Source organism: Chelonia mydas, chromosome 3, assembly GCF_015237465.2.
Source record: "Chelonia mydas isolate rCheMyd1 chromosome 3, rCheMyd1.pri.v2, whole genome shotgun sequence".
Taxonomy (NCBI): Eukaryota; Metazoa; Chordata; order Testudines; family Cheloniidae; genus Chelonia; species Chelonia mydas.
In genome coordinates, this window is record NC_057851.1 from 23,857,149 (window position 1) to 23,881,238 (window position 24,090).

The 24,090-nt window shown below is 39.0% G+C and overlaps 1 protein-coding gene across 9 annotated transcripts in view; it reads left to right on the forward strand.

Annotated features, from left to right (window-relative positions):
- CYRIA (CYFIP related Rac1 interactor A) overlaps positions 1 to 24,090 on the forward strand; it is a 74,454-nt gene that overhangs the window by 22,634 nt on the left and 27,730 nt on the right. For 2 of the 9 annotated variants that reach the window (XM_043542242.1, XM_043542244.1), the window contains exons 2-4: positions 2,277 to 2,428; positions 21,725 to 21,837; positions 23,865 to 23,944. In XM_043542242.1, coding sequence (XP_043398177.1) covers positions 23,875 to 23,944 — 70 coding nt within the window. In that variant the 5' untranslated portion in view covers positions 2,277 to 2,428; positions 21,725 to 21,837; positions 23,865 to 23,874. Of the gene's footprint in view, positions 1 to 2,276; positions 2,429 to 21,724; positions 21,838 to 23,444; positions 23,601 to 23,864; positions 23,945 to 24,090 lie in introns of those variants that run through there. The other 7 variants (XM_043542241.1, XM_037894034.2, XM_043542240.1 and 4 more) reach the window with 4 other exon arrangements.

Sequence of the window (24,090 nt, forward strand, 5' to 3'; positions counted from 1 at the left end):
ATGATGAATTATTGTGCAACACTTTTGTGGCGTGAGCTAAACCCTATCTAGCTATGCTTTTTAATGTATCTCAGTTTTCCAGAAAATGGTTTCCGCTATTAATTCTCAGCATCTCTGAAAAATCTGCTGTTGAGTGCTGTAACCTACTGATGCCTTCAAAATTCTTACTAGCTATGATATTCCAAGACTTTTTTTGAGGCTGGCATAGAATGACTAATTAGAATGACTGATTGTTTTCTCTCATGCAGTAAATTCTTGGACTCTGGTTAGGCGAAAGGAGACAGATTCATTCATTCTCTCTCTCTCTCTCTCTCTCTCTCTCTATTTCTATCATGGGGTTTTGTTCGGGTGTGCAGACGTGCAGGCAGAACCATAACACTCTAGCAATGGTGCAGGAATTGGCGCCACTGCCTTATGAAGCCCCACTCGTGTGGCCCCCAGACTCACTGCTCCCAGAAAGGGTTTTTCCCTGCTCTACATCAGCTTCCCTTCAGAAGAGATTCTAAAAGGGCAGACAAGCCACTGAAGGAAAAACTACCAAGGCAGAAAGAGCCTAACCAATTCTGCTTTGCATGATGGGGGATGGGTGGCTTTTTTATCAATAATGGTTTCTTCCTTTCCTCCATATGGATCTTTGTTTTCAAGTGCTCTAATTAGGAGGCCTTTGATCCTATCATGGAGCAAGATGAATGGGCAGTTGCTTCATGTCTCTAGTTAGTTCCACTGTGGCTCTCTTTCGCACCATTGCTGAGCTGCCTGAGTTCCTGTTCCAGGGACCCTCATCTACCCACTTGCCTCTTCCTGGTATAAGTCAGCCTTCATTTATTTTTTTTTTTTATTTTTTTTTTTTAATGCCTCAGAAATTCTTTTAGTTGAAAGGCAGTGTTGCACCTGAAGTGCTGTAGTGGTTCTATTTGTTGAGCAGGTGTATGGCTATCTTTCCCCCTCCTTTCATCTCCAGTAAGAACTGATTAAATACCCTGTTGAATTCTAAAGATTTGAGGCTTCTTTCTACCTACTATTCTCTGCTGAGGTCCTAAGCTTGCTTTAACTCAAGTGTCATGGTCATCCTCCACACACTCTCTCCATTGCCTCAGAACAATAAACTGCTTCTATTAGGTCACTGCGGGCTAGAAAACACAAAATATGGCAATCTTTTCAGAGAGTTCTCCAACTTGTGCAGCTCTTCCAGCTTTTCTGCCACTCATCTCTAACCAAACAGGAACTATTTTTTAAAAAGTTAAACTATTTTCCCTTCAGAGTTTTGAAAACAAAATTCACCTTCAGGCAGAGATCAAGCATGAAAAATTTCAGAGAGTGAAAACCTGTGATTAGATTGGAAACAGTTACTTTAGATTCTACTGTAATGACAGCTATAGAAGTGTAGCTCTGGGATTTCAAGAGTCAGGTTTTCTCCCAGTAGCTTATTTGCTTGATTACCTCTGCCTCTAAACTTGCACAGCAGAGGGAATAGTAAACCTGGATACTTAGAGAAGAGACTTCTCTTTTCTACTACCATATTAGAAATATTGTGGTTATGGGTGAACTGGCATTTGAATTCCAACCTTTTGTTTAGTGGCTAGTAACTTTTTTAAGTTGACTTTGTGCCTGTACTAGGAAAAGCATGAGCCTTCAAAAGTAACTTCGTAAACAAACAAACAAAAACAACTATGCAGCTGTTCTTGAGTATGGAATGAATGGTGGATTTTTAGCCATAAAAAACAGAGATTGATACGCTAGAAATAACCCTGGTGTGTGGTTACTTTGTTTTTCCCTAATAGTGATGTGTGATTTTTTTTATTATTATTATTTATTATTTTTAAAGCTTTGGTAATCTTCTGAAAGTATGAGAGCCAATCTCAGAAATCTTCCACTATGCAAAGGATTTTGGCAAAAGCAGTTTGTTTACGTAAATACTTGTTTTAAATGAGTATAGGTATTATGACGAGCAGCTAAATTTTACAAGGCATGTGTCTCACGCATTCCCATAATTTAGTTGAATTCTTAACATAATGCACATGCCTCAGCTGCATGAAAACAACCTGCATCAATTTTGGCAGCAATTCATCAATTTAATCCCAACTAATGTGTTGAGACAGTTCAACAATAGTTGAATATTTGCATGAATAAAAATTCAGATTAAATATTTAAAAAATTCAGCTCCGTCACACCTTTAAAATTGTTGTTCTAAGTCTGTTTTAACAATGTTCCAAATTTCACTTTTTAAAGAATGAGTAAAGGCTTTCTTTGATAACCCAGTTTGTTTTCTTTTTAAGGTAGGGAAGTGTCATCTGCAAAGTTGAAGGAAAGGAAAAGCATAGTGATTCTGGGTGTGATTCCTGTGCGTTTTATGTGACGGATGGATGCAGAGTTTCTAAGTCCATTATTCTAGATTATTGAACCTGAACTGGAACTACTACCTTACTAGGTAAGAAATTGCTAAGTGTGTGAGTGATTTATATGCCTTCCCCTTTGCAGTGTTTAAATGAAAGTAAATATATATTCTGAAATGTAGCATATTGTAAACTTGTAGAGTGTGTATTTTTGTTAAATGTGTTTGGCTTTATTGGAGTGCCTGCACTTTGTAAATGATTGGTACAGTGTCCCCATGAGAGAGACAACAGCAACAGCTCTGCATGGACAACTTTGAAACAGCTGGTCGTCAAAGTATACTGTGGAAATTGTAGTGCCCAGCATGTTAGAGCACTGTAGATTTATACCCCAGCTTGTGATGCTCTAAGTTGCCTTATAGATAATCTCTTGGTCTCCCTCCAAGAAAAGACTTTTGAGGCATCATGAATGAGAAGGGAGCCTGGTCTGAAAGACCCTACAGACTCCATGGTACTCTCTCCTTGACGATGACTTCTCCCATCACACTTCTCTGTGGGGGAAAGCCTTGCTATTTGGCTACTGCTGTTCACCCTTGAGGGGAACAAAAACTGAAGAGGAAAATATAATGCTCCTGTTAGCACTATTAATGATGTACAAGTTCTTGATAGGAAATGTTCTGGATCTCTAGGGCAGCATGTCGCAGAACTGTTCTCATCAGCTCTGACTCAGACAAGCTGCTCTTCACCAGTTCTTATTCTTAGCTTGTTTGAAAACTTTGGCAGATGTGGGTGTTTGAAGCGGACTGTCCCTCAGATAGTGACTCCTTGTCAAATCCTAAAGGGAGGGACAATTTTTTGTTTTCTTTGCATAGTGTTTATTTTTGTGGGGCAAGGCTCATTAGAGGAAATCAGTTTGGGCTAGTGGTTCCTAGCAGAAAGAAAAAGAGACTGCAGCTGTGTGGAAATGAGTCTTTAGGATAGCTCTTCTCTACTCTGTCAACAGGACAGCTGTTTTGCATTATCCAGCATGGTATGCTATGAGCAAGTGACTCCCAAAAGAAACATCAAAGAAAAATCAGTGTTATGAGCAGAAACAAATCAGTTCATCACATCAGAAGTTTGCATCATTTGGGGATATCAACAAAACAGATTTGGTTCAGCCACACTCAGATAAACCCAGGAACTCAATGCTAATATTATAGATGTGATGTAAAAGGAACAGAATAGAACCACCAGCAAATTTAAGGATTCACTTTTTTAAGGCCAGAAGGGACTAAAATGATCATCTAGTCTGACCTTCTTTATAATATAAGCAATAGAATTTCACTCGGTGAGTCCTGCAGTAGAGGGAAGTATTCTCTACCATGTAATATGACGCCATCAAGTCCATAAGTAAATACATACTGAGGTGCCGTCAGTAATCAACATAGATGCTTTGGCATTTGGGTCTCACTTATTTTTCTTTCTTGGCCCACATTACGGGGGTCCTTCATGAAAGAATCCTATGGGATTTAACAGAAAATTATTACCGGCAGATTTCCACAGGATTTTTTTTTTTAAAGTATAAAAAGACATAAAAGTTTAGAAAGGGTATAGAGAGGATATTGCCCTCAGTTAAATTCTAGGGCTCATGCTTCTTTAAGAGAGGGAATGGGGGCTGGGCAGCAGTGCAGCTCATGTGCTGCTGTCACTTTCACAGGCAGGAGCTGAGGGGCTGAATAGCCAGAAGCTATTGCTCTCAGCTGAATGTGGGAGAGGAAGTTGAGTGAGCCAGTGAATGAATGGCTGTAGGTGGAGGGGTGTGTGTGTCTGTGTAGGATGGAGAAAAAGAGAAGAGGGGGGATTAATTAAGGCACAGGACAGAGATCTTTTGCTGGGGGGGAGGTGAGGCGAGAAGGAAGAGGACTAAGGTGAAAGTACTGTTGAAAGAGGAAAGGATATAGGTGGGTGAAGGAAGAACAAAAACGAAGAGGGTCTAACACAGAGAGTCTGATCTATAATAAAATGTGGAGTAAAGGTGGGAAGGGGTAATGAGGAATAACAAAAGCATAAGATATAGTTAATAACCGGTTTTTTAAAGTTTATTGAATAAAGTTAAACAGAATTCTGGTCAAATACAAAACACTATTGTCTTTGTTCTGTTAAGTGTCAGGGTTGTGGCTTATAAAGGCTGTTTTGATACAATTATTTTTTTTACTTGAGATACTGATGTTGTGAAAATTCTGCAAGCCCTGATTATTTGTTAATTTGTTTCCAATAAATTATATATCTAACACTTCAGTAACTTCTTACCAGATGACACATAAGTGTGTGTATATGTTGTCTACATTTGCAGGAACTTGTTTTAAGTTCTAAATGAGTTGCTGATTGTTTATCTGAACTTTCATAGTTTGTTGGATACTTTTCTTACTCAGAGGTGTGCTCATGAAACTTTGAAGACTTTTGCCACTTCACTCCATTTGCTACCAAAAGTGGGTTCCAGTAGAGCTATTTGCAAAATGAAGAAAAATTGCAAAAAATAAATTTGAAAAGCAGTTTCTACTTGCCAGGGTTTAAAAAGAACCTTTTGTGTGTGTGGTGGTGGTTTTTTTTTTTTTTTTTTTTTTTTTTAATTGGCAAATGAAAACTTCCAGAGCTATTGTTACCAAACACTGTGTGGAACTGACGACACTTTGACATTGGGGTTTTTTTTGCAGTTTTTCTTAATGAAGTATTTTGTTTGAAAGTTTCAGTTTTTACCTTTTTAAGAATCTTAGTTTTCCAGAAATACATATTAAAGAACTGGTGAGAGAACTACAAATGCATTATTTTTTTTTATTATTTTTTTTTTACCATCTGAGCCCAGATAAAGTGAAAAACTAGTCCCTTTCTCAAAGAGCTTACAGTTAAAGTATCGGACAAAAAAGAATGTTTAGATACCTTGTGCACTGTTTACAATAGTGAGATCAAGATTAGTATAATCATTGCATTGTAAGATTTCTGGGGCAGGGACTATTCTTCTTGTTCTGTTTGTACAGTGCCTAGCATGTTGGACCCTGGTCCGTGACTGGAACTCTTGGGTGCTATTTCAATACAAATACATAATAAATAAGCAGCTTTCTAGTCACACCCACTGTCTAGTCATTGTCAAATGTTCTGTCAGCATTGTGACATAAGCGAGTCTTAAGGAGAGTAATGTCATTGTAATTCCTTGTTATGTGTTTCTTTGGAGGAAGGATTTTGCAAAAAGGTGTAGGATTTTTAGAAAATGGGGAGGCACAGACTTATGCTCAATTTTATCTTCTCTGCTAGGTTGTTTCACAGTCAAGTGCCCGGATTGGAGAATACCTTTGAGTCCTTTGAGAGTATCACCCTGGCTATACTCTTAAGACAGGAGCTGTCTCAGTGGGCATGAATGGAGAGGTGTTCTCTGATGCAGCTTGTGCCCAGCCTATTGATGGCTTAAAGTATTATGGGTAGGGTTTTCAAAGGCACCTTCGTGACTTAGGGGCACAAGTCCCATTGAGTTTTCATGCCCCAAAACCAGGGCTTTGAACTGTCACCAGAAGCAAACTGAGAGGCCTTAGGGAGTGAGTACAGTGTAAATTTTTTTTTAAAAGAACTCATTTTTGTTGGCCTGGTGTGAACTCTGCTGTGCCTACACACATCAGGAAAAATTCATTTTTAAAAACAGAATGGCCTCACTCCTGCAAGCGTTTAAGCATGCAAATTTAGCTATGCACATGCTTATGTATTTCCAAAATTGGGGCCTAAATGAGGTAATCGTTATCTAGGCCACAAGTCAGATCCAAGACTGCACTCTGCTCTTGTACATACTGATGCAAATTCTCCACTGCCTTCTGTTTGTGCCTAGTGTAGTCATTTACAATTGTGCAAAATGGACATAAAGTGCTACCAAAACCAAATAGTAGTGTTTCATGCCTACTTGCACTCACTCTTCGCAGGGGTAAATGACTACACGAGGCAAATCAGGCCCATTCAGAGGCTAAACTAATTCTAATGAACTAGCTCTTTGCCTGTAAACACTGTGAGTGCATCTTAGTCTGAAAATACTTCACTCTAAGTGTAGTATAATAACTTTTGGAAATACTAAGGGCAAAATCTTCAAATATTGCTGCCTTAAATTAGGCATCTAAATAGCTGGCATGATTTTTAGAGGTGTTGAGCACCCACAACTTGAATTAGCCAGAGCTGTGAGTTTTCAGCACTTACTTACAGATGCCTTGGTGTGCATCTAGGTTTCTAAATTTGAGGTATCAATGTATGAAAATATTATACAGTCCTTGGTTGAGCACTCTGCTTCCATTGTGCTAATTTCAGAGTGGTAGCCATGTTAGTCTGTATCAGCAAAAACAACGAGGAGTCCTTGTGGCACCTTAGAGACTAACAAATTTTTTGGGGCATAAGCTTTGGTGGGCTAGACCCCACTTCATCGGATGCATGGAGTGAAAATACATGAAAGGATGGGGGGTTGCTTTACCAAGTGTGAGGTCAGTCTAACGAGTTAAATCAATTAACAGCGGGATACCAAGGGAGGAAAAATAACTTTTGAAGTGGTAAGAGAGTCGCCCATTACAGACAGTTGACAAGAAGGTGTGAGTAACAGTAGGGAGAAATTAGTATTGGGGAAATTAAGTTTAGGATTTGTAATGACCCAACCACTCCCAGTCTCTATTCAGGCCTAATCTGATGGTATCCAGTTTGCAAATTAATTCCAGTTCTGCAGCTTCACGTTGAACTCCGTTTTTGAAGTTTTTGTTGTTGAAGAATTGCCACTTTTAGGTGTGTTGAGTGACCAGAGAGACTGAAGTGTTCTCCTACTGGTTTTTGAATGTGTTATGATTTCTGATGTCAGATTTGTGTCCATTTATTCTTTTGTGTAGCGACTGTCCGGTTTGGTCAATGTACATGGCACAGGGGCTGCCACATGCTGTTTTTAAAAATGGATTTTTCATGATTTGTGTAGGCACAGCAGAGTTCACACCAGGCCAGCAGCCTATTTTACACATCCACCTACCACAAACATTTAGTGCACATGGGCGAATCTGCAACCAATTCTTCACATCAGTTAATTCAAGAGCTGTTTCAAGAGATTCCTGGGTGTTTTTAAACCCGTAAACCTGAACCAGAGTCTAGCCAGTCCCTGGGTTTCTAGGCACGCTCTCAGAATACAGATCTTCTATATGATACCCCCTTGAGAGAGCTGGAGCCTGCCTTCCAGCTGCCTACTCCCTCTTGGTCCAGCAGGGAGCAGATTCCTCCCTGCTTAAACACCTGCTGTCCCAGATTCCACCCAAAAGGTGTGAAGCATCTCGTTTATAGTTTAACTCTCTCAGGGGCAAACAATGGTAGAGAAGCAGTTCTCTTATAGAAAGACTCTCTGCACAGTAGCTCTCTAATACATTTATGCTCTTTTACTTAATCATTTAATGCACAGGAGAGTGCAGATCATAGAAAACAATAAACACTGCACTTGTGTCCCAGCGTTCCTCACTAGTTCAGGACAATTTTTGGCCTGTGGCAGGTTGTCCAGAGCTCTTCTGCTTCCATGCTAGTGCATGGTTCATGGCTGCCACATGCTGGATTGCTTTTCCATTGTGGACTGGAGAAAAATGGCCCTTGTGCAGACCAATTTCTGCTCTTTTTAAAACCTTCTCCCTTCCCTCCCTCCCCGATTCAGATGACACCCTTGACCAACTTTCCCACATGACACACCCTGTCAAATGACTTTGTTGCCAAGATGACCTCCACCTGGCTATGTCTGTCCTGGGCAGGAGTCAGTCTATCTAGAGTGGATAGACTTCCAGCAATTAATACTTAGTCAACTATCCTCTATTGGTCAGCCCTGTATCTCTGTGTATTGGGGCTTCAGTCCACTGTGGAGGTGAAGAGGCAATAGAGAGGGTGAAAAGCTGCACATTCAAAATTAAGTTTGCAGCCTCATGCAGATATATAGTTCATAATTTTATAAATCGTACAGACAGATTCCCAAATTATCACAGCATGATATGACATTTCTGTTTTGCATCTTTTTCATGATTGCTTTGTGCCTGGACATTTCTGCCATGTATTTACAATTGTGTTCACTGAAAGAATAACCTGGTAGTGCCAGGTTACTAATAAGCTTGAAACCTGTTAGTTAAATTGGAATAATGCTTAAATCTTTGACATTCATAAATGAAATTGGTTATCCAAAATACTGTTCTTCAGTCTATTCATTTTTAGGAAAATATATGCATTGTGTTCAGATGATGATTTTTGCTGTATTGCTATAGTTGAGTAAATAATGCCACTTAGTGGATGACTGCTATCACTACAGCCTCTTATGAAGAATTAAATATGGTTCTTTATACTAAAAAGAAAAGGAGTACTTGTGGCACCTTAGAGACTAACCAGTTTATTTGAGCATAAGATTTCGTGAGCTACAGCTCACTTACGCTGTCATTTTCTTTTATTTCTAGATAGAATATGCTAAAAGTGTCACTTTTTCAAATGACATTACACAGGTCCAACACTCTGGTAAAAGGAGAAGATGGTATGAGTGGAGAAGAGGTTTGGAAAAAAGTAAAATTTTTAGAAGTGCAGGATGGGGATGGAAATAGTTCTTTCAAATTCTAATGGAGTCCTCCTTTGGTTTGCTATGAAATCCTAGAGAGGAATTGAATATATTTTTTTCTAAACACAGAATTGTGTGATAAGATGCAGATGCCCTATTAGAAGTATGTTCTCTAGTACTTTCCACTGCCCAACAAAGTAATAACCTATACCAGTGTATCTGAGCAAGCTATGGTATGAGATTTTGGATGTGTCAAAAATCATGATGAAAGTAATTAATTATTAATAGATTAAGGCCACTTTTTGAGGAAGTAGCAGGTGAGGAGCAGTGCGGCTTTAGACCAGGCAACGGTTGCATCGATCAGATATTTATGCTCTGACAGTTATGGGAGGAGAGAGAAGGGACTTAAGGCTGTTTGCTGTTCTCCTCTACTTCCTGAAGGCATTTGATTCAGTTTGGAGGTAAGCATTATCGAAAGTAGCAAAATCCTATGGCATTCCAGATAAGATCATTGTAGTTATAAAAGCTGTATATGAAGACTCCTGCACTGCTATAAGAATTGGCAGAAAATGAAGCCACTGGTTCAAGTCAAAGTTCAGTGTAAGACATTGGGACAGGGAATCATCATTGATTTTCATTGTGATTTTTAAACTGGATGAAAATGGAAAAATGTTGGAGGGTGTGACATTAGATGACCTAGAGTTGAGCTCCTTAGTTTGTGCATTGTACAACTGGGAGGCATGCTTGTTTGAATTCATGATACTCTTCACTCCTCTGGAAAATTTGTGTACTTGACTTGTACTTGCAATAAATGCCGAGAAGATTTAAGTGGTTGCATCTTGGAAAAGGGGCAGTAGACAGTGTTGAAATACAGCAACGGTGAAGTCATAAACAAGTAAAATCTTGTGTACCTAGAAAACTTGGTTAGTGCCAATAGCTCCATAAAGGTTCTAAGGAGTTGGGCCACAGCTTCAAGTGCTGCATAGACATTGACAAAATAGTGGCTGCTATAAACATTCATTTTGCTTCCAAAGCATGCTGACAGTATTATGCGATAGTTTAGAAGCAGCTGCTTTAAATGAAACAGACATCATAAGGCTGGAAGTAGTAAAGATGAGGTGTGGAGGTTTTTTGTTTGTTTGTTTTAAAGATGGCTGATGTAAAATGTTCTGATTTTAAGATAAATTATTAGGAGCAGAATACAGTGTGAAATCAGGATATGGGATTGGCGATAATCAAAAAGATTAGGATGGTGAGGAGACGACAAACATGATAGGAAGCCAAAGAAAATAGTGCAAATGCAACCGGTGTGATGGCAGGACACTATATGCAGGGACACAACCAGGGTGGACTTATCGGAGGAACAAGCCAGGACAGGAATGAATAGTGACTCTTCACAGCTCCCCTTGTCTGCAGAGATGCTTTGGGATGAAGGAGAAGCATTCTGCTTTTGACCTTGTGCATCAAAGCCACTCGAAGTGCATTCTATTAACATACACCCTGATATGACTTGTATTATTGGATCATGGCTTCTGAATTTTAAAGCTAAAGTCTTAAAAAATCTGGATGTATGATTAGACTCATAAATCCTTTTTTTGGTGCTGAAATAAGTGACCTGATCTTTCTGCAGTGCTGAGCACCGAAAAACTCTCATTGCCTAGCTTAGGCACCCACTTTTTAAAAAATTGTAAACTAAATGTTCAAAAACAAATAGAAGTTTGGATGGCCTCAATGGAATATATCTCTTACACTGTGAAAAAATGATTCCTAGTAGAAGGGGGGGGAGCAAATAATAAGGGGATGTTACACTCCTTTTCTCTACTGTCTTGAATATATTCATGTGTGCTGTTGTCTGGACCCATTCTCCCTAAATACATTTCCATTGCTTCTCACGAGCCTGGCTGTTTTGTTTTTTTTCTAATTCCTTTAGTGGGCTTTGGAACAGGCCCTGGGTTTCAACTGCAGAATTTTTAATGCATCAACAGGAAAGAACTCAATTTGATTTTCAAAATCCAGGATGAGTTATTGATTAAAGATTCCCGCCACGCCCCTAAACTGATCAAGATTGCTGTGGAAGTTACTTAGGCAAAAAACATATAACTCCATATAATTTTTAGTCTCTTCAGAGTATGTTTTCATACTTCAAGCTTTTTTGACAGTTGTAATACAGTAATAGTATGGAATGTTTGGAATAATACAAAATACTTGAAATATGTCTCTTCCTTGTAGTTGCTCTTGAAAACAGCAGAGGGCACTATATAATCAACAAATGTCTTATTCCGAAGCTTGTTTTATCCCTTTTTCACATGAAGCCATATTGAATGAGCAAATGTCTATAGACTGGTCTGTGAGTTTTAAATGTCTCCTTCACAGGAAATCCACTGAGTAGCATTTCAGGGTTGTCAAAACAACTGCACAATGTCCACTTTTGTGCATGTGTTTAACTTTTCTCACATCACTGAACAATACTCTGTTTTCTTTGTATAATGGAGCTTTCTGGTCATGGGCATCTTGTAATATGAAGGGAGTAAACTGAGAATCATAAATGGGTTTATATGATTAGTTACTATGCAAATTTGACCTAATAGTAGTGAATTGATCTAAAATAGTAGTGTATAACAAAGCTGAACCTGAACATAAGCTCTACTGTGTATCAATTGTATTGTCTTAATAAAAAATCACTGTGCAATTTTCATAGCTAAATTAACAGTAGTGTCTGATAGTGATTTGCCACAGTTAAGTCTGTCCACATATTTTAAATTTCCTTTACCGTTTTAACAAATTTAACTTTTGAATTGCTAAATCTCATCGTGTGCTGTGACAAGATGCTTTGTATTTGATCAGTTGCTGGATTTTTATTTCCAGACCATCTGTGGAATTGTTTAACTGCCTTCTTCACATTGCAGATTTTCTTTTATGATGACTTTGGAAAAATAAGACTGTAAGATCTCCCCCCCCCCCCCCCCCCCCCCCCCCGCATGAGCAATCTTGTGAAGCTGATATTTTACATTCTATTTTATTAAAGAAGATTCAAGTTTTTTCTTTCCTAGCTAGGAGTTTCTAGGATGTCTGTTATTAGAGCAGTTCGATCTTTATTTGGATCTTTATTTTGCCCTTTAAGGAAGCTAATGTGGCAATTAGCAAAAGGTGATATGCAAGGAGAGAAAAATGGCCCTGAGTGTTTTTGTTTTGTTTTGTTTGTTCTTCGACTTCTCCTGTCTTCAGAGTGCATGCATGGGGAGGTCTGCTTAGGCTGATATTAGACAGGATTTGAACTTCCAGTGGAGAAGACTGAGAGTTACTAAAGTAACAGCAAAAGAGTCAAGAAAATTTAAATTTGAACAACTGAGGGTGGGGTGGGGGGGAGAGTTAAACTGTCTAAAACTTGGAGGTAGGGTGGAGGGGGCTGTTCTTAACTGTTTAACTTGAATGGCTGGCTAACATTTTGGAGGAAGAAAGTCCTAAAGATTCAATATCTTGGTCCCTAGATTAAAGTGTGATCGTTAACAGTATGCACCTTTTTGAGACATCCAGTAGGTATTCATAGAATTGGAAGGCACCTCGAGAGGTCATCTAGTCCAGTCCCCTGCACTCATGGCAGGACTAAGTATTATCTAGACCATCCCTGACGGGTGTTTGTGTAACCTGCTCTTAAAAATCTCCAATGATGGAGATTCCACAACCTCCCTAGGTAATTTATTCCAGTGCTTAAACACCCTGACAGGAAGTTTTTCCTAGTGTTCAACCTAAACCGCCCTTGCTGCAGTTTTAAACCCATTGCTTCTTGTCCTATCCCCAGAGGTTAAGGAGAACAGTTTTTCTCCCTCCTACTTGTAACAACTTTTTCTGTACTTGAAAACTGTTATGTTGTCTCTTCTCCAGACTAAGCAAGCCCAATTTTTTCAATCTTCCCTCCTACGTCATGTTTTCTAGACCTTTTAATCATTTTTATTGCTTTTCTCTGGACTTTCTCCAATTTGTCCACATCTTCCCTGAAATGTGGTGCCCAGAACTGGACACAGTACTCCAGTTGAGATCTAATCCATGTGGAGATGAGCTGAAGAATTACTGCTCTCGTCTTGTAAAACTGTAGAATGCTGCTTCTAATATTTCTGAAGTAAAAAGAAGAGGGTAAAACAAAACCTCCTTGTATTTGTTATTCATATCTTATTTTTAAAAAAAATCTACCTGGCCTATGGTAATGCATGTTCTTAATGCTGCTTCCTTAATCTCTCCACCGTTCCCAGTCCTTCTTAGTGCTAGTTATACTTACTGCTGCATATTGATTTAAATTAGGCTGTAAACTCTTCAGAGTAGGTCAATCCTTTTACTTTGCTGGTACTGCACAATGGAGCCCCAATCACTTTTGGGGCTTCCTTACATTAATGTAGTATACATAAGAAAAAATAGGAATGTGTGTTCGTGTTCTCTCTCTCTCCCTCTCTCATATCTTTCCCTTGCTGTCACTCAGAAATAGTGCCAGGTCTTAAACTAACTAATTTGAAACTGCCAGGTGAATTAGAATCTTAATAGTAGCAGTCAAAATATGTATGATCTAAGTGCCCCACTAACCTATTTGCAATGTTGTAGAATAATACATTTTAGTCACTGGAAGTGTCAATGGAATATGAAAGGGTAATATTACACAGGAGTCAATGACCATTGTTACTTTGTGTAACAGAACTATCAAATATAGTCACCCCCATGCATATTAAAATACTTAAACCGACTTTATAAAGTCTTTAAAAAGACTTAACATTTCATCCTTAATCACAATGTCTTCAATATTATTGCATACAGTGTGTCAATAACCACTATTTCAGAATTCTGGTGATATCACAGAATTTCTTGTCCAAATAAATTGCTTGCTTAGCATTATAAGATAGCATTTGTTTTCTTTTGTCAAGGTGGAATACTTGCAAGTATTAGTTCAGATTTGTGCTCCATAGTTTACCTTATTCATAAATACTACAAATAAAAAAAATAATAATATACATGTTCAGACTGGGGATAATACAAGCATTAGCTGCTTGGTGCTGACATTTGAAGTGCACATCACCAATTACCTCAGGATAAATATGGCAGGTTTGATTGAAATTAGATTTGATATTTTGACACATACATAACAATGGTGATAAAATATTTATTCATTTCTGTAGAACTAGGGTAAGATTTCTCTCAAAGCTCTAGGGTATGAAAAGGCTCTTTTTTTTTTTTTTTTTTTTTTTTAAGCATTTGTATTGAATTTGCTCTGAGTACAGTTCAGTATACTCCATAAAGCACCATCAAGAGCTTGAATAACAGATAAGACAATCAATGGTGGACAAAAAGTTACATTATTAAAGTACTCCTAAGTCCTTCTGTTCCAGATTTTCTTCTGCATTTGTATACTGCATCTGATCAGCAATGATACACTTGCATTTTCTACCGCTGCATGTTCTATAGGATATTTTCCAAATAAATCACTTCAAACAGTTAAACTTGCAAATTTGGGGGGGGGGGGGGCATTTATTGAGATGGCTTCTCTCTTCTTTCACTGTGATCTTGTTGTGGGTTAAGTGGAGGAACATCCTGTGATATCTTCTGTAAGACTTATCCCTGGCTGAAGAACAGCTGACTCAAACTCAACCCAGGTCTACACAATGCGGTTACATAAGAACGGCCCCACTGGATCCATCTAGCCCAGAATCCTGTCTTCCAACAGTGGCCAATGCCGGGTGCTTTAGAGGGAATGAACAGAACAGGTAATCCGCAAGTGATCCATCCCCCATCTCCCATTCCCAACTTCTGGTAATCAGAGACGAGGGACTCAATCCCTGCCATTGACGAACGTATCTTACGTGATCTGATTTGAAGGGGGGGGGGGACTTTGAATTAGGCAAAACATTGTATTCCTTTTTCTATCAAAGGCATCTTCCCCATTTCTCAAACTGAGCCAAAGCCTTGACATTCTTCTTTGCTTTCCTCTTAGTTTGGGTGACCAAATAACATTGATGATGGGATTAGGAGAAAGAACCTCTTTCACTTCCTGTCTGCCTGCGTACAAACTTTACCTCTTCTCGTAGATGAGCATGTACGAACTTAATCTATATGTCCATCAGATTGAAACTGGGTACACGGTACACAAAGCTGATTGAGGAAGCAATGAAGAACCTGTGCAAAATGTTCCCATCCTGCCATCTCAACCACAAATTTATTAGTCTGGTGCTCCAGTGCCTCCACTGGCTTCCATTCCACTTCTATTAACTGTGTAAGGTCCTGATCCTGACCTGCAAATCCATCAGGACTAAGATATGTCACAACCTCATTTCCATGCCATCAGGATAGCTCCTTCTGGGACGCTGCAGCCTCCGAAGCCCAGGACAAAGTATGTAGGAAGTCAAGATAAAACATACATGGAGGGGGTTGGATGTGGAACAAAAAACATTAACACTAGACAAAAGACTTCCAGTTCAGAAAAAATTAAGGTGGTATAATCTGAGGTCATCCCTTTTTATTTCATGATTTTGGTGAGGTATCTTTGGAGTGTGTATTTCTGTCGTTGCAGGCTCTGACAATGCTGGCCAGCTCTCTGGTGTGATGGAATCAGGGGAATTATTTATCATAGTGGGTTATTTATTACGCAGTGATATGTTAATCCCTTCAGATCTGTAGAATGCTTCCTATAGTTCTCTCTCCTGATTGTATGCCAACAGTCTACTTGTGGATTCCAGACTTGGAGCATTATCGGTCTAGCTCTGTATTATGGCAGTTCTCTCCTCTTTGAACGGTTACTCTTATATTTGGGATTGTTTGCAACTTGCTCTTTAGCAATGATGTATGTCTTGTTCCATCCATTCTTACTCTCCATCTTGTGGCCTACTCTGTGCAGATCACATAGCCCTGCTTTCCTTTTTTCATTTGTTATTTTGTTGTAATTCAGGTATGTTACACCCTGCTACCAGTTAATGTGTGGGTAAATCTTTCCCAATTATTATTGATTTTAGTTTTTGTTGTGAAATTATTTATGCAGTTTTTTTAAAAGGATATGTTTATGGGTCATAGTGGGGCTGAAATGACTGGCTTCTTTGGGAATGTGTAATAGTGTTGCCTTTGGTGTGTAATCAGAATGATCAGTTTGTTGCTGAGGATAGGTGTAGGTAGTGCAGTATGAAAGTTCTCTAGGAACAGCCTCTAACCTTATCAGAGAAATGCACGCTCTTTATATACTGTAGGATTAGTTCCAGTGATATTCTGGTGACCTACTATGGCCATTCTTCTGTCTCTTATAAGGTCACCCACCTCTGTATGCATGTTTCTTCAGCTATATGTTGATTACTAAGAGCGATCAATAACAAGTGATCTGGCTGCTTTTATGTCAGGAAAAAATCAGTCTCGTCTTGGGGAGTATTTCCGTCACACACGCATTTTATCCACTCCATGTTCTTTGTCGTCTGTGGTCTCTTTCTTGAACCTCAGCTATTGAAGACAAAAGGAATCAATATCCCTTGTTGGATTCTGTTCAGAATAAATTGAGAAATTCTACTTATGCTTCAGATTTAATACAACAGTTTTGAGGCAAAAAAGCCTTTTTAATGGATTCTAGAGGGTAAATCAGTTTCAGGCTTATAATGAAAACTTATTTGCAACCTTAGCTCTTAAGTGTCTGCTCTAATAATGTGACAGACTGAAATTTCAATCTATTCACTTGACCACTAATCATTGTAGCCCAGAACTACAGCTAAAATTTCAGATATCTAAGCCGTTTGAGATGGGTCAGATTGGAAGGTGCGGGGGGGAAGGTGGTAATACTCTTGCAAGCTCTACCTACATAAGTCTAGGAAGAAAGAATGTAGGCCATTCCAATGGGGGGGGGGGGGAATATACTGGAAAGCAGTGACTCTAGGGAGTAGGAGTAGGGGAGGCGATTTTACCTGTGTTTATAGCATTGGTGAGACAATACTGGAAAGCTCAGTCTGGTTCTGTCATCATTTTTAAAAGGGTTTTGAAAGATTTGGAGATGGTGCAGGAAAGACCCATGGAAATGATTCAAAGATGAGAAAAAATGCCTTGCAGTGAGAGACTTAAATTTCTCTGTTTAGCTTATCAGAAAGATTGAGAGGCGTCTTGATTACAATTATAAGTACCTTAATGAGGACAAAATATCAGGTACTAAAGTGATATTTACTCTGTTACAGAAAGGCTATACCAAGAACCAATGGCTGAAAGTTAAAGCAGAAAAATTCAAATGGGAAATCTGTGCAGAAAATGTAATAGTGAGTGTTTAACCATCGGAACAAACTATAAACATAAAGTAATGGATTCTCCATCTCTTGACATCTTCAAATCAAGACTGAATGCTTTTCTGGAAGATATGCTTTAGCCAAACATAAGTTATTGGACTTAATGCAGGATAACTGGGTGAAATTATATGAACTGTGTTATACAGGAGGTCAGGCTAGATGATCTGATAGTTCTTTCTGGCCTTAAACTCTGTGAATATATGAATAATTGCTGATTATCAAAATATGATTTTGTGTGGTCTCTGAGTTCCTTGAGCTTGGCTTCCCTTGAATGTGCTCATTGGCTTGTTTACTGGGCTTCTTGACTGACTGGTGTGTGGGTGATGAAGCTCAGGCGAACACTATCTGGTTGTGCACCAGAATAGACATCACTTTCAGTAAACTGTGAAAATCTGATTTCCCTCCCGCCCATTCTTTCTTACATGAGGCAGAATAGATGTTGGTGAGTTATACAAAGAGGTTGGTAAGAGTTTGAGAACATCCTTCCACAATCTAGTATTAAGGCACAGAGTTTGTAGATTTTTTTTTTTTTAAATCTTTCTATTGTTCTCCTTTGCCACCTGCCCCTCCCCCTTCCCAGTAATCGTTAAACTTTCAACTAAACTGAAACTAGAGCTGGGAGGGAAAGTTTTCCCACCTAATTTTTTTAGGGCAGGTGATGTAATGATCACATTTTTCCTTCATTATTACTTGTAGCACATTGGTATATTTTGCTTCTGATATATTAATTTATAAAATTAGAAACAAATTTTATTTTAAAACAATGAAAACAAAGTAAATTTTACATCGTGCCCTGAAGGCAGCCATACATGTGAGAGCAAATTCTCAAGACTGGACGCTCTCCCAAAGACCCCCAGTCCTGCAAAGATTTAACTATTCCTGTAGTTTGACTATTTAGAAGTAAATATTCCTGTATAATTTAGCTATTCTGGTCATTTTCCCCCATGCATGCAAGGCCTGAGGCAGTAAGTGTCCTCCTCTCCCCCCCCCCCCCCCACTCCATCGATTTCAATGAATGTAGAGAGACAAGGTGAGTGAAGTAATATCTTTTATTGGATCACCTTCTGTTCGTGAAAGAGACAAGCTTTCAAGCTACACAGAGATCTTCTTCAGGTCTGATCCCAGATATGCGCTTATAAACGGGCATAACAACATAACCTCCTCAACCCTCACTGCTTTTTATTATGACCTCTCTGGTTTTATTGTTTTTTGTTTTGATTGTTTTTTTTGTCTAGAGCTTCAAAATGGAGCACTTAAGGAATAAATTGGGATTTGATAACTGTCCTGAAATTATGTAAATGAAATAGAAAAGATATTTTTCTTATATGCTTGTGTAAATTCATAACTAAATTTGAACTGTTTGGAGAGCTGAAGAAAGCATAAATATATAGCTGACATTCTGATGTCAGCACTTCATTGATTTAAAGTATACCACTGAAAAGTAAGTTATTTCTAGAATTTTAAGTGGTTTGGACTCTAAACAGAATTTGGAACCCCATTTAGGAGTATTACAGTACACACATTTTAATCATGTGTATGTTGAGCTGGAGCTCATCTTTTAAACTGAGTCCACAGTACTAGAGAGCAAATACTTTCCAGGTTAGTGAAATGGAACATTGTGCCCTTCTAAAACTAAACTAATGATTATACATGATTTGCTAGTCTATCAGCTTTTCACTTGAGTATCTACTCTGTGTGATCGAGGAGACAAGTTATAGTCACACCCCCGAGCTGAAGTAATTAGCTGCTATTTTGTAGAGTTCACCATTACTACAAAAGATTCTTTATCAGATTAAAGTTTACAAGCAAACTGGTTTCACTTCTACATGTTCATTCATGATAAAGCTTAAAATACTGCATTTGAGATTTTCCAGTGGAAGTTATTTTGTAGAAATTCTGCATTTTATACCCTGAAATATGGTAGAGCAGTCAGCTCTCCACACAAATGTATTTGTCTGAGGTTTGAGCTAGAACAATTGTGAAATATGAGATGTATTAACATGTTGTATTTATTAACTGTTAACACTGCTGTTGACCCTATGCTAGCAACACTCATAGCTTCCCCTGCCCCAGTAAGGATCCTGAATAGGCCTTTCCTATATTAGAATGTTTCGACTGGTGGAAACAATGTTGAAAATTGTAGTTTAATGTAGCTCAGAGAGTTACAGGCATTTTTAACATACTGTAGTCAAATATTATATGCACATAAATTTTTTGAGTGACTTTGAGTCAAAAACTAAAGGCAGGCACCCGGGGGGGGAGTCCTGCATTTTTTCTTTTCTGAAACACCCTTCCCCCTCACCTCCTTGTTCAAAACCTTTCTATTCATATCCCTGAAAACTGTGGTAGAACCTTGCTTAGGAACCTTGCTTATAGTTAGCTGTCCCTAGCACAGCAGTGGGCAAACTTTTTGGCCCGAGGACCACATCTGGGTATGGAAATTGTATGGCGGGCCAGGAATGCTCACAAAATTGGGGGCTGGGGTGTGGGAGGGGGTGAGGGTTCAGGCTGCGGGTGCGGGCTCTGGGATGGGGCTGGATATGAGGGGTTGGGGGTGCAGAAGGGTGCTCTGGGCTGGGACCGACGGGGTGGGAGTGGGATCAGGGCTGGGGCAGGCGGTTGGGGCATGGGAGGGGGTCAGAGGTGCAGGCTCCGGACAGCACTTACCTCAAACAACTCCTGGAAGCAGTGGTGTGTCCCCCCCCTCCAGCTCCTCTGTGGAGGCATGGCCAGGTGGCTGTGTGCTGCCCCATCTGCAGGTGTCTCCCCTCCCCCCACCCCAGCTGCCATTGGCCTCAGTTCCCAGCCAGTGGGAGCTGCGGGGGCGGCGCTTGGGGCAGAGACAGTGTGCAAAGCCCCCTGGCTGCCCCTACATGTAGGAGCTGGAGGGGGGACATGCCACTGCTTCCAGAAGCCGCGCAGAGCCACGGCACGCGCAGAGTGGGGCACGCCCCCGACCCCGCTCCCTGGCTAGAGCGCCAGAGCAGGGCACGTCCCATACCCCGCTACCCAGCGGGAGCTCAAGGGTCAGATTAAAACATGCGATGCGGACGGGATGTGATGCGGCCCCCTGACCGTAGTTTGCCCACCCCTGCCCTAGCGTGATTTCATCCCTTCTGGTGTGATAGTCTCACACTCTGCCTGGTCACGTGCCATCTGAGGCACACTGCGCATATGCTAAGAAGACTGTGCCTAAAATCCAAATCGAACTTCAATAACTTATTGGCTTGACAGGCTTTGTGAGTGTTTCCAACAGATACACAATGTTTCTTATTCCTGAGATTTATGGGATTTTTGGGATTTGGGATTTTTTCCTTTGTAATTAGGAAGAGCTACATTTGTTTCAGATTGGGATACCAGGATGGATAAATGGATAGATGCTAGTTTCTCTAGAAGGATGAAGGTGACTACGTTAGAGGTCTCTCCCAACATTTCCAGAATTAAACCAGTCTGCCTGAAATTTCATGTATATGATCTTAGCTCAACATAGGTTCTCTTCCCCCCCCCCCCCCCCCCCCCTGCAAAGTCTAAAGCAAATCTTACATAGAGTTTTTGGGAATTATGAGTATTCAAAGATAAGGTAATCTCACTTTTTCAACACTATCCTAAAGTGTGTTTTGGTTTCTCATAGCTCCAAACTAACTAACTTGGTATATAGAGACTCCCAACTTGTTTTTAATCTTTTGCTTTTTGTGAGAACTTGTGATTATGTTTAGTTTGTGAGGATGATTGTAGGTGGAATTTAGTTCTTTAAAAGCTTCCATTTATGTTGAGCTACTGTGGTGTGTATGCACATAAAGTACTTGTCTGAGTCTAAAGACTGCTGCCAAACAAATCTACTAACTCCATCTGGTTTACTGTTCTCATAGTGGAAGAAGTGGAGTGCTATGTAGAAGGAAAGAATGGGCCCAATGTGAAGACTGGGAAATAGGATGTTTAACTTTTTTTTAAAATAGTTGAAGTTGAATTTTCCATTTAATCCATGAACAGAAACCGTTAAGAGGATGTTGAACATTGTATTCTAGTCTGTAAGTTCAATAATTTGGGACAAGATTTTGTTCAATCCCATATCTCTTCGGTTTTTATTGTCCTTTTGATTTTAGTACTACAAAACAAGGAGCAACATTGAGTAATCAGCGTCACCAAATCTTCTTGATATAGGAGTTTTCATGTTTTTGTTTATGTAGCTTTAGACACCAGTGGTAGAGGATGTTGAAGTTTCACCTTCTAGAACATCAGAAGTGGTAGCATGACCATCAGCAGTGATCACTATGAAATCACTATTTGTTAAACGATTCTTCTTTATGACGGGGAGCAAATGAAACTTGAGGTCAAAATAATTTAATTACCTGACTATTCCAAATGGGGGAAGGAAGATACATTAAAATGGAAGTTCAGGTATATGTAACTTAAGTCCAGGAAAATTTACTTGCATGAAATGTATTTAGAATTTTTTTCCTTAGCCCTGGAGTGCTGCACTACGGTGTATTCATAAAATATCTAGGGTGAGAAATAAGAGTTTTAGTCTCAGACTAGCGTGTTTGTTTTTTGGAAAGGGAACTGCTTTCTTGCTGTTTCTAGCATGCTATCAACCAAGCCAGTCTTTGGATGTAGTGCTGACTTTGGAACTAGAAGAAATTGCTTCATCAGATGCTGTCTGAACAGTGAGGTAAGACAAAATTTAAAAGGAGTTGGAAGTGAGGAATCCAAAGTGAGACTAACTGGGTCATGTTAACTGTTTTCTTAAAGCAAAGGTTCAATAACAGTGTATTGCTTCTTCCATGATTATGAAAAGGAAATTGCGATCTGCATATTGTTTCTTCTGCATGATTCTGGTAGCAATGTATTACCATTGTTGGGATGAAATGTTAAATTACTAAAGAAATACATGATTTAGTACTGTATAAACTAATTTTGGTTCCGTTTGCATTTTGTTCATTTTTATAATCAAATTGGAAAGTTAAACTCAGTAGTTATAATACAGACCTTGCTTTGAAAGTTTAAAAATAAATCTTTGTTTTTACATATGAGCTGGTATAACTTTCTGAAAAAACTGATGTTCACGTTTTAATATTTTGAATGCAAAATGTTGCTAATTGTAAAGGGCTTGACAGTCTGCTCGTTAGAGGTGTTCTGGAAAGGAAACTTCTGGATAGTTGAATTCCATGAAAAATATACAACCGTTTAAAGCCTGATATGGCTTCCTAGATGAAGTGAGATCATATATCATTGGCTGTTAATTTCATTTATAACACTTTATGAAATAAACAGGGCTGCTTTAAAATCCTAGAAACATTCCACTACAAGGCTATTCCTGTTCTTCCTTGTCATGGAAAAACATCCTTTAAATGTGTAACAGGCAGGTGTCATGTCACCTTTCATTCCCAAGGTTTATAGGACCATTGGAAAAAACCTCACTCCTCAAATTGGGTATATGAACATTGTATGTGTGCTTAGTAAGTCAGAGTCTTGTGTGTGGTCTAATACTCCTTTAAATGAAGAAAGGAGGAGGGGGAGAGAGAGAGATTAAACTTAAAAAACAGATGACTATCAGGTGCCAGTCCGAAGATCTATGGATGATAGGGTTTGACAAACATATATGCCATGCTAAAATTGTCATTAATGTAGTGCCTCACTTATCTTATAATATAGTACTTCTCAAAAAGGTAATTGTGTAGATGAAGGTAAAGGGGAAATATTGCGGTCCTAGATTGCTATGGGCTTTGTCTAAACATGGAAGTTTTTCATATTAACTTAGTTTAACACTTTTTCTCTCCTATTATAACCCTTTTTCAGTTTAGCTTGTCTCTCTCTCTCTCTCTCTCTCTCTCTCTCTCGGGAAGTGGGGTTAAACTAACCTGAAAAAAGTCTTTTTATACTCTGCCAGAATAAGAGTCTCCATATAGAAAGATTATACTGGTATAATTGGTAAAACTTTCCAGCAAAGACAAGGCCATACAGAGGTCCTCTTTCATCTCTGTCAATGAGACACTCCACTTTTTCAGGAATTTCTGTCAATTTTTCTCTGACAGTGGGAGTTTTTTTCATTAAGATGGGGCCTGGGTGTTTAAGTCGCTAACAATGCATATGAGGTTTAAGGGGTTATCCATTTAAAAAAAAATAATTATACTATAATGAAGGGGTAAAGTTCAACAGTTTTTGTAGTAGTGCTTATGATGATGATGCTATTTAGAAACACAGAGAACTGTAACTTTTTGGTTCTGTTCCTTAGATTAATGGATGGTGGGTTTTTTGTGTTTTGTTTTTTTTCAATAGATGACTTCTTGGGTTTCTATTTTTAAATACAAATCCAGGACTGAGACCTTGTTTTTCTTTGGAATATTCCTGATTCAGCAATTGGGAGGATTCACAACCATTCAGGGTTTGTCAGTTCTGCAAAGTGAAGTAACTCCGACGTATCTTCGCCTAAATGTAAGGGTCAGTACAAATGCATGTACCCTGACTGCTGACCGTCTGTTTCTCGATCAGAGGTATTTCCAAGTATAGACAAGGCCTCACTCTTTCCGCATTGGTATGTAAATAAATACCACACAATTAATAATAAACATTTTCTGTAAGGTCCAGAACTTACCATGAAATTTAATAGATGTTGCAGACTGTGTCAAGCCCTTAGTTTTAACTTTCTAATTTTGCATATGCAGTATAATTATTTTATGATTTTGTTGCATTCACTAGGTTTGCTGGGATGGGTAATCTTCTTAAGGTCCTTACCAGGGAAATTGAAAACTATCCACATTTTTTCCTGGATTTTGAAAGTAAGTTCAAAAAATTACAATACAATGAGAGAATCTTTTCCATGACTTAAAAGCTAGTAGAGAGAACTTTTTAATGATCAAATATAGTGGCAAGTTTCTAGCAGAATCAGAATATCCAAATCTATGTCTAAGGTCGTTCATTCACT